This window comes from Myotis lucifugus, unplaced genomic scaffold, assembly GCF_000147115.1.
Source record: "Myotis lucifugus unplaced genomic scaffold, Myoluc2.0 scaffold_523, whole genome shotgun sequence".
NCBI lineage: Eukaryota > Metazoa > Chordata > Mammalia > Chiroptera > Vespertilionidae > Myotis > Myotis lucifugus.
Genome location: NW_005871571.1, coordinates 432009 through 445195, shown reverse-complemented (window position 1 = coordinate 445195; position 13187 = coordinate 432009). Strand labels below are relative to the sequence as shown.

The window sequence follows — 13187 nt, the reverse complement described above, 5'->3', positions numbered from 1 at the left end:
CCCCAGTCTCTCCTGCTTCCCTCCAAATGCCCTGGTCCCACGCACATGAGTTCTCTCCCAACCAGGCTCCCAAGGGGCCTCACCTCTGCCTCTCCTGCACCCCCCAGATCTTGGGGAGGACCTGCTGCCCCATCCTGCCCCAGGCCTGGGGGGATCACCCCGTTCTGAAAAACCATACCGAGGAGGTCACTGGAGTCTTTTCGTCTCTCTTCCCAGGACGAGATGGAATTTGGCTACGTGGAGGCACCCCACAAATCCTTCCCCGTGGTCTTTGACTCCCCCCGAGACAGGGGCCTGAAGGAGTTCTCCTATAATAAGATCCTGGTATGTGGCAAAGGGCAGAGTGGGAAACCCTTGGGTGGCTCCTGCTGTAGGACCCGATCGGTTTTGCCGAGTCCTGGTCCTTTAGGGGGCAAAAGGACACAGGTGGTGAACTATGGCAAATGGGGTGTCAGTGGGAGGTTTGAGCAAATATGCAAATATAATGCAAATTGCTCCATGTGGGAGGGGCTAGCTAATACAATCTTCTTGAGGACCTTTCTCCCCCAAGGGGGAGCCAACAGAAGGGTCAGCCCTGGGGAAACCAAACTGCCTTTTGAGGGGAATGCACCCTTGTTAAATCCCCATGGCTCTTACTTTTATGAGCTGGGGCCTCTCTTCAGGTAACAAAGATTTTCTGAACACCTACTGTGTGCCAGGCGTGTGCCCGTTTCCTATACACAAGAGCAGCTCTAGCAACTGTGCACTGAGTTCCAGGCACTCCCCAACGTGACAAGGTTACTCATTTAATCCAGGGGGCACCTAAAGTCTCTCCTTACTGAGGCTCAGAGAGGTTAAGTTTCTTGCCCAAGGCCACACAGCTCTGCCTCCAGAGCTCCTGCGCTTTACTGCCGGGCTAAACTAGAAAGGTCCTGAGGCTCAGGGTCTCTGCCTGTTACCGGCCCCCACACCCCAGTGCCCGGATAACCCCGGTGTCTGAGGGGGGGCTGTGGTGGGGAAGTTGGGTGCCCAGGCACACAGAGCAGGACATTCACCCCAGCCTGGCGGGGTCAGGGACGAGACCCAGCAAAGGGACAATGAGCCCTGCAGCGTGAGTCTGCGTCAAGGACTTGACCTGACCAGGGCATTTTCCCACTGATGTCCACTCTCATCTTTATCCTTCCCTTGTTTCCACTTTCTTTGGGTTAATTTGTCATCCCCACCCCCCAGCTGGAAACAGAAGCTGAGAGTTGTCAATCTTCTCCCTTCCTAATATGTGTTCAGAGCTGAGTGCTTCCCCAGAAGGACAGCTTCCATGTGCTGTGCTTTTATCACCTTTCTGTTCAAAGGGTTGTCCAATGTCCACTTGGACGTAGCCTGTGGTTCTCCAGAAGTCTCGCCTCATTTCCAAACACTGGGGGCTTTTCTAGTGGTTGTTCTCTTACTGGCTTGGACTTGAATTGCAGGGCGCTCAGAGAATGGAGGACTCTGTGAACAGTGAATAGAGGTGGTTTTCCTGTTCTAACTGACCCTTCCTTTTGGGGGGGTGGTGTATGTCTTGCTGGTCCTCCCACAGGGCCCCGACTTTGGATACGTAACCCAGGAAATCCCTTTCGCTGGCGCCTCTGGCCTCGACTCCTTCGGCAACCTGGATGTCAGCCCACCGGTGACCGTGCGCGGCAAGGAGTACCCCCTGGGCCGGATCCTCATCGGCAGCAACTTTCCTAAGTGAGAGGCAGGGCGGGAGGGAGGCGGAGGGCGGAGGGCACTGACCGCAGCATCCACCACGAACACAAGTCTCCAGTCTGAGAAGTGGAATCTAGAATCAAAGACTCAGAGGCCTAGATTCTTCCATTCGGAAGGTCACAGAATCTTAGGAGGAAACTCATAAACTGATGTTCATGGTCTTCGGCCTGCCTAGAATTGTATGAGCTTAATGAAACATGCACGTCTACATCTATATCTCAGGAGGCCTCACATAAAAAGCCAGATTCCCAGCCTCCTGAAAGTCAGAAGAGCTGGGGAGATGTGCAGTTTGATGCAGAGGCAGGAGATAGATCTGTTGCCCTCGCCCTGTAGGAGGTCAAACATCTGCTGTCCTAGCCAAGCTCGAAAGGGCCCAGAGGTCGGCATGGGCTGCAGGTGAGCGGGTGGCTGGTTAGGATAGTGTGAGGAGCCTCAGGCCAGCACACAGTGCTCAACAAATGCCACTCCCTGCTTAATCGTGGCTTCTCCACTCCCTGCGCTCACATTTAGAACAATCCCTGTGCAATCCTGCCTCCTGGTGGCAGCGTTGATGTAGCTCAGAGACCAGGTCTGATGCCTCCAGGGTTGCCGTCCTCTGGTCCATGCCCCTGCCTCCAGGCAGATGGCTGTCGAGCACCCCTCGGAGGGACTCTGCCCTTCCTCAACCCTACATGTCTCTGATTCCTGCCACTTTCTGCTCATGTGCAGTTTTTAAAGTTTAATTCTTCTCCACCATCTCACTGTTCTGTAAGAAGTCTTTTAAAATTGCCAACACTGGCCCTAGCTGGTTTGGCTCAGTGGATAGAGTGTCGGCCTGAGGACCAAAGGGTTCTGGGTTTGATTCTGATCAAGGGCACATACCTTGGTTACAGACTGTCCTGGTCGGGGCACGTGCAGGAGGAAACCAATGGGTGTGTTTCTCTCACATCGATGTTTCTCTCTGTCTTTCCCTCTCACTTCTACTCTCCCGAAAAAAAAAAAAAAAAAGTCAAGGAAAAATATCCTCAGGTGAGGATTAAATAAATAAATAAGTAGGTGAGGATTAAATAAATAAATAAGTAGATAAAATAAAATTACCAGCACTCTATTAAGATAAAAAAAATACAAGAAAAATATTTTCCACAATCCCATCCCCAAAATCAAAGCAGTGTTGTCCAATCTGGTGGTTCTACCTTGTTGGGACTTCCTTCTAGACTTTGTCTATGACATATTCGAGTTATATAGCACACGGTGGTTCAAAGGAATGAATATCACTCACAAACATATTTTCAGCACCTATTATATAAGAGCATAGACAAAAATCCCAGCCCTCCTAGAACTCGCATCCTAGTGGGATGCCAGACAATAAGACATCAAGTGTGCCAACTAGTTCTGGATGGTGTAGAGAAAAACAAAGCTGGTAAGAGGGTTGAGGGATTGTTTTAATTTCAAAGGCCTCATAGTGTAAGAAGGTAACATTTGCGTTAAACTTGAGGGGAGTGGGCAGCAATTCTTAGTAGAAAGAATAGCATGTGCAAAGGCCCTGAGCTAGGAACGTACCTGCTATATTCGAGGGACAGCAGGAGGTCAGCGTGGCCGGAACTGAGTGATTGAAGAGGAGAGTGGCAGGAGTGGGGACGTCAGCATTGGTGGGGCTGTGCAGGTCCTTGTGAAGACTTTGGATTTACAGTTAGTGAGATGGGAGGGATGGGAGGGTTTTGTCCTGAGGAGGGACATGCTCTGACATATTTAAAAGCTTCCCTCTGGCTAGGCTGCGGAGGAGCAAGGCTGAAAGCTAAGAGAATAGGGAAAGGGACAGGCCACTGGGATTATTTAGGTGAGGGAGGTGTCACTGGCTGGGTGGTGGCAGAGGAAGAGCCTGGAAAAGGCCGGGTTGTGTTCTGTTTAAGGTAGAACCACCAGATTGGATGCGGGCTGGGAGTTCACCCGTATGTCCTTACACTGACAAGCCAGGGCAAGAAATATGATCCCTTTTATGTAAAACATATTGAAAAAAATCTCTGACCGTGTGTTTGCACATGGTTACTTGTGTCAAGGAACATAACATATTGTTCTGACTTTAGGCAAGGCTTCAGCTGCCTCATCTGTGAAACAGGGACATAGCCGTTGCCTGGGTCACGTGTCCCACAGCTCTGGGACTCCAGCTCCTGCTCCCCTGTCCCCTGTCCCCTGTTCTAGGCCACCCTCGTCCCTCCCTCCTTCCCTGTCTCTGCGAATAAAGGGTGGTTTCAAAATGCTCAGACTTCATCTCCAGAACCACAAACTGAGCGGGGCAGCGGTTCTCTTGAGTCAGCCAAGATGCTTGTCAAAATGCAGATTCCACATCCTCAGAGGCGCTACAGCCTCGAAAACGCTGAGCTGTGGAAGACGTCAGGGCCCTGCATCTGACCCCACACCCACAGGTCACCATGGTGATGGCCGCTCTCTCCCTCCCCCGACAGGGCAGGTGGGCGGCGAATGGCCAAGGTGGTGCGTGACTTCCTGAAGGCCCAGCAGGTGCAGGCGCCCGTGGAGCTCTACTCTGACTGGCTCTCCGTGGGCCACGTGGATGAATTCCTGACCTTCGTGCCCACCTCCGACCAAAAGGTGTGCCCCCTCTCCTGCGGGAACCACCTCTGCCCTTGCCTGACCTGAGGGGATGAAACAGGGCAGAGCTACTTGGGACCAACTCAACACCTAATCCATACTGAGCTCAGAGGCAGGGTACCCTTGAGGCCAGGGGGCATTAATCTTGGAGGGCTTCTTGGAGGAGGTCAGAGCTCAGGTCAGGGGGGCACTCAGTGGCTCACTACTCACACACATTCTCACACTCACCGGGTGTTTCCTCTGATCCACACCACTCAGCCAAGACCCTTGTGAAGTGACACTGATAAAAAGTTGGTAACATTTACTGAGCACCTATGTTGTGTACATGTTTTAATTCATTTAATTCTCACGAGGTGGCTACTATTATCATTGCCCCCATCTCGTAGATGAGGAAACGGAGGCTCAGAAGGGCAATTAACAGGTAGGGTAAGGTTCAAACCCAGACAGTGGGCTCTGGGCCAATATGTTAATCCCTCGGTTTACCGCCTTGCAGAGATGGCCAGAGGGCACAGCCTTCAGGGAGCAAGCAGCCTGGGCGGGGGGCTGCATTCCCAGGTAGGTAAAGCAGGGAAGGACCCCCAGGCAGGGAGAATGTCATGGACAAAGGCCTAGAGGCCTGAGCCAGCTTGGAGGACCTGTTGGTAGTTCTTGGTAGCCGGTGGGTGATGCTGAGGTGGAGATTGAGTGTCCCGTGCGCGGTCTGGCCTCTGAACTCAGGCCCCTCCTGAGTTTGGGGTCTCCTGCATCTAGGGGAACCCGTGCACTGAGCTCTTCTCCCTCCCTCTGTGCCAGGGCTTCCGGCTGCTCCTGGCGAGCCCCAGGGCTTGCCTTAACCTGTTCCGAGAGAAGAAAATGGAGGGCTACGGCAAGGCGGTCCAGTTTGATGGTGAGTGCCAATGACCCAGGCGTCCTGCGGGGACGCTGCCAGCCCTGGGCACCGCTGATGCCTTTCCTGACTGTGCCCCGTCTACAGGCCCTTTGTCTGCAGATCTGCGCTCAGAGCCTGAAGTCACTATTCTCCTGACTCTCACGTGGGAGCTAAGGATGAGGCGCTCCCTCCCTTGGGCTAGGAAAGGGAGCTGCGAGGTGGGGATCTGCCCTAGGCACACCCAAGGGGGTGACCTCCTCCATACAGTGGGCAGTTCCTGGCCACACCCCGGGAGAGGAAAAGAGCAGGAAGCAATGAGCATGCCCCTGTGCCATCCTGTGCCGGGCACTCGTTCTCCCCCGTTCCGATCTCCCACGCCCCCTCCTTATCCCTTTTCACAGACGAGGAAACCGGGACTCAGAGGGAAGTGGCTTTCCCAGGGCTGAGCCGCAGGGAGCAGCAGGGCTAGGGGCTTAAGGGAAGAGGGCCCAGCAGCCAGGTGGATGGTCAGGGCCTCTCTGTAGACCCTCCTTTGGGAATTGACAGACCCTCCCCTCCCCCCCACAGAGCTCAGAGCTCTCCCCTGAGGAATGGGGCCTGGGAAGGGCTGTGGAGTGGACTGCGGCCTGGGTAGACCTGGGTCCAAATCCTGGTCTTGCCATTTGCTGGCTGTGACATCACGGATGCGTCCTGACCCTCTCAGTGCCTCCGTTTCCTCTTTTCTGAATTGGGGGGATAATGAACCCTACCTGGCAGTGCTTTGAAGGCTAATAATAAGCTCAGCGGGAGTCCCAGAACAGGGTGGGTGTTCAGTAATGGTAACTGTATGGAGATGATTAGGCCCTGAGCCCAGGTGTCCCTTCCCAAGGGGTCTGTGATCCATCCCCAGGATTTACTGGCAGCCAGAGCCAGGTCCTATCAGGGTTTCCATCTCTGGCTTTCTCCATCCTTGCTTCAGGCCCTGGCACTGAGGTGGGGAGGAAATTCTGGCCCAGATCATGAAGGCCTGGGCCCATGGTGGCCTGGGCAGGACTCCCTGAGCCCATGGACGGTCTCTCTCGCTCTTGCAGGGTTAGAGGAGAAGGTGAAGAGAAGCATTAATGAATTGCTGGCCGACAGAAGCCTTCAGAGCGACAGTCTCCATGTGCAGGTGAGGGACAGGCCTGCTGCCTGTTCTTGGGGGTCCCCCCATTATCCAGAGAGAGCAGCTGGGGGCTGCTGAGACCTGAGGGTAGGGTAGGGCCCTAGGGAAGGCCATTGGAGCCTCAGTTTTCCCACCTTCGGGTAGCAATGGCACAAAGATCAAAGGAGCTAAAAGGAGCTAAAAGGCGCAGAGGCTGCACACAGTAGGAACTCTGCAAGCCTTGGATCCTTCCTCCTCCCCCAGAAATGCATCGACTGGAACCGGGAGGTGCTGAAGCGGGAGCTGGGCCTGACGGAGCGGGACATCGTGGACATCCCGCAGCTCTTCTACCTGAGGGGCCCGTACGCAGAAGCCTTCTTCCCCGACATGGTGAGGGCAGGGGGCTGTTCTGGTTCCTGGGGCCTTGTGGGGACCCCGTTGGGCCTCCAGAGAAGAGCACCCCCGAGTACAGGGACAGATGGCACAGCCGGGGTGGCCCGAACCCGCCAGCATGTGTGTGTTTTCCGTGCCAATACAGACCGTCCATCAGGGGCTCTCAACCCGGGCCGTTTGGATTGCCTCAGTGAGGGGTACCCAGTGGGGGAGGGCAGGGACGCTGCACAACATCCCGCAGCCCCACGAGTCAGGGCGTGGTTTTCCCCAAATGGGAAAAGGAAGTGTGGTTTGGTTCCAAAGGTGTTGGGCTTCCGTTTCTGGCCTCAGCCGCCTTCTCTGCTCCCCAGTGGGGCCCCTGGGCCCAGCAGGTGGGGCAGGTGGCAGCCACCTCCCGGGCTGTCATTAGCTCGGCAGCTGACGAGCAGGTGAGAGATTGTGAGCTCACCAGCCTGGCCCCTGGGAGGGGCCTGAGCGATGCTATCGGCACAAGCCTGGCCAAAGTGCCCATTATTCCCTTGGGAAAGGATGTGGGGATCTCTGTCCCCTACCTACAGGATGCCAGCAGCAATCCCCCTTATGACAACCAAAATGCCCCGGGGGGTAAAATCCCCCCTGGTGGAGAACCACCGTCCTGAGGCAGTGCCGTTACAACTCTCTGGGGTGATGGAAATGTTCTGTATTTGCACAACATGACATGGGAGCCACTGAGCCACGTGTGGCTACTGAGCACTTCAACTGTGGCTGGTGTGGTGGACCAAACTCTTACTTTAATTTGAATTTTAACAGTCACAGGGGGCTAGTGGCTACCGTACTGGACATCAGAGTCCTAAGGGGTGACCAGCTCTGGCCTGGCTGAGGGTTGCTGGTAAGGCCTGGGTCAGAGCCCATGACCTTGGTCAGCCCTCCTTTGGCTGTGGCCTTGCCCACACCTGCCAGAAGCCCACTCCCCAACACACGCCATAGGGTCCCAGTCTGTGTTTACTGGAAGGGCCCCTAGGGAATGCTGAGTTAACCCCTCATTTGTCAGATGGAGGAACTGAGGCCACAGAGGGGAGGGGTTGGCTTGCTCACGGTCCCCAGCGAGCCAGGGGGCAGCCTCCCGTCTCCTGAGTCCTCATCCAGGAGGGGCCCACCTGGCTGGCTCTGTCCTGAACCCTGCACCTGGCTCCTCTCCCTCCCCTTAGTCTCCTGGCCTCACTCCTTCCCTGGCAAGTTCTGGCCCATTAGTGAGCAAGTGGGTCGCTCAGGGCCAAGGCCATGGAGCTGACCTGAGACCCCCCAGCTTGATGTTGCTCCCAGCCTAGATGGCTCTGCAGGGCAGACTGGAGGGTGAGGGGCTAGGGCTTGGAGAATGGGATGCCACAGAGTCCAGGGCAGCTCACCCCACACTGAGATGGCCTCTAGAAGCGGGTCCAGAATGTCCCCTCCTCTGGCCATCAAGCCAGGGCTGACCCTTCCTCTAAGAAACCTCCACACCCTGCACTGAGGAGATGTCCCTTCCCCACCTCTAGGCCCCCAGCCAGGGCCCCCAAGTAGGGAAGCAGAGATGCCACCGGAGATGAACCCAGGTGCCCCCAAAGGCTCCCAGCCCCTTGCCCCAGCCTCAGCCCCAGGCCGCCATAGTGCTCCATTCTGGCAGAGGATAAAGAGTGTGAGTCTTGGTAATGGTCAGACCAAACCAAATTTCAGTCTTCCACTTCTCTGTGTGGCCTGAGCATGTTTACAGACCTGTCCCAATCACAGCCTCAGAGGAAGGCTGTGCGGTTTAGTGATGCTATATTTGGCACATAGTAGGTGCTCAGTACATGGTGATAATTATCCGGGATTATCCGGGCTTCCAGGGACAGCTGAGCAAGCTGTGCGCTGAACAAATGCACTAGCCCCACAAGGACATTCACACTGTAGACCGTGTAGATGGTGTGTGTATGTATGTGTGTGTGTATGTATGTATATATATATGTATATATATATATATATACATATATATATATACATGTATATATATATGTATATATACATGTATATATATATACATATATATATATATATATATATATATATATATAATATTTTTATTGATTTCAGAGAGGAAGGGAGAGGGAGAGAGAGATAGAAACATCAATGACGAGAGAGAATCATTGATTGGCTGCCTCCTGCACGCCCCCTAATGGGGATCAAGCCCTCAACCCAGGCATGTGCCCTTGACCGGAATGGAACCTGGGATCCTTTAGTCTGCAGGCTGACGCTCTATCCACTGAGCCAAACCAGCTAGGACGATGGCATATTTTTTGTACACGTTTCTGACAGATGATGGTAAACTCCTATTCTAACCAAGTTGTTGTGACAGTTTTCTGATGGATGGGAGAAAGTGGTAGAGGACGGTGTGTCTTTATATAAATCTCCCATGTATGTTACTAACAGCCCTGCTGGTTATCAATCCTCTCTTCCAACCATGAGTCTATTTCTTCTCTGCTTCCATAGACCTTCTTCGTTCTTTCTTTTAAAATATATTTTTATTGATTTCAGAGAGGAAAGGAGAGGGACAGGGAGATAGAAACATCAACGATGAGAGAGAATCATCCATCCATCTGCTGCCTCCTGCACGTCCCGACCAGGAACCAAACCATGACCTCCTGGTTCATAGGTTGATGCTCAACTACTGAGCCACGCCAGCTGGGCAGGACCTTCATTCTGAGGGAGTCCCAGCCCTGGTGGCCCAGGGATGCTGGCCAGGGTGGGACAGGACCTGGGATGGGTCTGCCAGAGCCACAGGCCAGAAGGGTTCCCCATGTGCCAGGTGTCCGCAGCCAGCCGGGCCCCCCTCTTGCCTTGTCTCTTCTACAGGTCAACATGGTGGTCTTAGGCAAGTACCTGGGCATCCCCAAGCCCTACGGGCCCATCATCAACGGCCGCTGCTGCCTGGAGGAGAAGGTGCGGTCCCTGCTGGAGCCGCTGGGCCTCCACTGCATCTTCATCGACGACTACCTGTCCTACCACAAGCTGCTCGGGGAGATCCACTGCGGGACCAACGTGCGCCGGCAGCCCTTCTCCTTCAAGTGGTGGCACATGGTGCCCTGAGCCTGCTCCCTACCCGCCATTCTCTCTGCCCACCTGTTGGGAAGCCCGCCAGAGTGAAAGCGAGGAACCTCTTCCTGGCCTCCATAGGGGGAGGCCTGCTAGGCACAATCCCTCAAGTGCCTGCAAACGTGCTGGCCGCCGTGGGCACGGGGACACAGGGATGGGCACCACACATCCTCACCTCTGGAGCGGCCCGCCCCGCCCGAGAAGGACCACCCTCAGTCTCCCCTCTCCCCTCTCCATCACAGCTCCCAGGGGGCCTGGAGAAGACCAACGGCTCTGGCGTGTTCAAGGGCCGCGATGCGTGGCCTCGGCAGGCGCCCCTTGGAATCGCTCCCCCTCTGTCCTGATGGACCCTTTGTGCTTACCAGTTGTCGTCCTCTCTTCCAACTACCAGGAATGGGGCTCAGGGAGCCTGGGCTCCGACGTGAGGGCCCCTGGGTCTGGGCCGCCTGTGGCTCCTGGAGGACCGAGGACCTGGGCTGTCTTCTCCTGTAGGGGACCCCCCGGCTGCGACCTCCCAGCCCCCTCAACCGGGTTTACATAGGCAGATAAGGACAGGAGAAGCCAGCGTGGAGGGTTTGCTTTAAAAGGAAAAAAAGGCAAGGAAAACCCTTTCATGCCTGACTCTTTCCTCAGAAGGGTGCTTGTTATCTGCGTGGAAAGCCTTTAATTATGAGTACTGGCTGCTTCCAGCTCAAAAAGGCTACGAGGTCAAAAAGAGGCCTGGGAGGGCATCAAAGGCAGGAAGCCCGGCAGGAAGCCTGGCAGGAGAGGGGATGCCAGGCTGGCAGAGCGGGCACCGGACAGAAGCGGGGGCTGGGCTTCCGCGTCCCGGGCTCCTGGGCCTTGGGTTCTGGACTCTGCATGTGAGGGCAGCCGGCTGTTCCAGATGTAGCAGGGAGGGGCCCGGATGTGAGAAGAGGGTGGGGGGCCATTAGGCTATCTCTGAAGGTGGGGTTTAATTCCCTTTAATAGTCTCTAATTATTCCCTTCCTTCTGCCGGCAGTGGGAGGGAAAGGCTTGCCCAGGCTCCCTCAGCAACCCCAAGACCCGGAGCGGAGCTTGGGTTTCACCTATGGGTAAACCCCCATGACGGCCCTGTGTCCCCCCGTCTAGAAGGGAAGATACAGCTGCCACAGGGGTTAATGCTCCGGCCCCGGGGGAGGTCACCAGGCCGTGCACAGGCCGGCAGGCTTGGCCAGTGCAGGGTGAGAGGTGGCCCTTGCTCCAGCCAGGCCTGGGCAGCAGGGAGCAGACCTCTGCTCTGTCTCCCACTGCTTGAGGGGCCACCTCGGGGGCCCCCAGCCCCTGGGCCTTCACCTTCGGGGTTTTCAGCGGCCCCTGGTGAGACCTGGGTTGAGCCAGCTGCTGTTAAACTCTATTAGGAATCAGACACTTATGTGGAAACCCAACATAGGAAACGGATAAAAATGGAACCGCTCTGGTGTAAGGTGGTGAGGGCGGCGTACCTGAACCTTCCCCTTCCAGAAGGCTCTGTCGAGACCCCATCTGCAAGCCCCTGGTCTTACCTGCTCATTCTCTGATCGTCATCACGAGGAAACCTAGACTGAGCCAAGAGGAGAAGGGAGATGTTCAGGGGCTGGGGCCCCAGGGGTAAAGGGCGGAGAGGGGAGGGGGCACTGCAGAGAGATGGGGAGCAAGTCCTTAGAGCGGCGCTGGGTGTGCAAGGCGCTAGGATTGCCGCAGGGGCTGCTGGGGGACACTGATGTCCCCTCTGAAAATGATCCGGGTGACTGGTCATCTTTCTGATTAATAAAAATGTCAACATGTATTTCTTCAAGGGGCAGCCTCCTTCGCTTTTGTTTGCTGGGCTGTGAGGAGGAGGGAAGAAAGTTTCACCCACCACACCACCAGGCAGCCAGGCGGGCTGCTCCATCAGGATGGCTGGCACATGCCCGCTGCCTGGGGCCAAGGCCCTGCTGAGATGGCTCTCAGCGGAGGTGGGCTCTGCCTCTTCATTTCGTCTCCCTTCCTGGGCTGCCTCCCCCGTCTCTCAGAGGGAAGGCCACTGGGGCTATTGACAGAGGCCGGAGGGTCCCCAGCGGGACTGGTGCCCGGGGCCACATGCCACTGATTCCCTTTCATTTCTGCCTCTAAGCCACTGAGCTACTCAGCGGTCTGGTTTCAGGGCTGAAAGTATCTCCCCTCGCATCCTACACACAGGTTGCTGCCTCAGATCGCATCCTTTGACATTCACCCACTCATTCACTTTATATTTGCTTTTCTTGTGGACTTAGAGGCAAAAACTTTTTGCCATCCGTCATTGGCACTTTAGTCTGAACGAGCCACTGATCTGTTCCTAAAAGCTGGTCATAACTGGGGAGAGGTGAAGGCCTGGGTCTGTCTGTTGCCAAGGGAGAGTTGGGGCTCTGTTCCCAGTGCAGTGGGCCAGTGCCCGGTGGGGGGGGGGCCACTTCCTGTATCTATTTCCCAACGGTGCTCACAGTGGGCTGAGGAGGCTGTCTAGGACTTCCTCCTGAGCTCAAACTCTTATCCAGAGCGGAGTCAGCCACCAAGCATTTTATAGCCCAAAACGTGAAGCTGCCACCGGACCCAGCAGCCCAGTAGCTCTCCCTGAGAAGAACTTCCCCCCAGAAACTGGGAGGCCGGAGCGCCAGTCTTAGAGTCCTGCTGAGGTCCCCGACTTCGGCCAGTGCTTTAGGTGGGGACTCTGGGAGGCGGGTCCTGGTCCCCACCCGGCCCCAGCCATCAGCAGCACCAGGGAGAAGAGAGGAAACCTCCGCTCAGCACCTCCTGAGCCTCTGGGGCAGGGTGTGCCCGCCACGCTCTCTGCCAGGGCTGGCGATTAGCCACATTCTCAGGCCCGAGAGCCCTGTTCATGGTGGAGCCTGAACCCAAGACTCCTCCTGCCAGAGCCCTTGCTCCTGCTGTTCCTCCAGGTGCGGAAAAGTCCGCTCTGGCCTCCGTTTCCCCACCCGAAAAGCAAGCCTGCTCTGACCTTCTGAGCTCCCCCTAGTCAGGGAGCTCTTTCACCCTCATCGCGTCCCCCTCCCGGCAGCTTCGGTATCTAATAATAATAATAACAATAACAACAGCGCTCATCACGAAATCATGCCAAGCTCTGTACTAGAGCTCTACCCACGTTGTCTCATTTAAGCCGCACAACAACCACTTATCAGATGTGAAAAGTGAGGTACAGAACAATTAAGTGACTTGCCCCGGGTCACCCAGCCAGGCTGTGGCTGAGCCAGGGCTGACATCCAATCCTGCTTCTCAAATCCACACTCTTAAAGGAAGAGGCCCGTGTTCCTCAAAGTGCATCAACATTCTTTGGGGCGCTTGTAAAAAATCCAGATGCATCAGACAGGAGGCCGGGCCCAGGAATCTGCATTTTGCCAACTCCCCAGCAGGGTAGAGAAGCTCCCC

The 13187-nt window shown here is 55.6% G+C and overlaps 1 protein-coding gene across 1 annotated transcript in view; it reads left to right on the top strand.

Moving 5' to 3' along the window:
• Window positions 1-9869, top strand: part of PADI1 (peptidyl arginine deiminase 1) — a 26378-nt gene extending 16509 nt beyond the window's left edge. The window contains exons 9-15 of the mRNA XM_006103947.3: window positions 186-324; window positions 1556-1707; window positions 4167-4311; window positions 5104-5197; window positions 6250-6329; window positions 6567-6692; window positions 9543-9869. Coding sequence (XP_006104009.1) covers window positions 186-324; window positions 1556-1707; window positions 4167-4311; window positions 5104-5197; window positions 6250-6329; window positions 6567-6692; window positions 9543-9776 — 970 coding nt within the window. The 3' untranslated portion in view covers window positions 9777-9869. The remainder of the gene's footprint in view (window positions 1-185; window positions 325-1555; window positions 1708-4166; window positions 4312-5103; window positions 5198-6249; window positions 6330-6566; window positions 6693-9542) is intronic.
• The last annotated feature ends 3318 nt before the right edge of the window (window positions 9870-13187 follow it).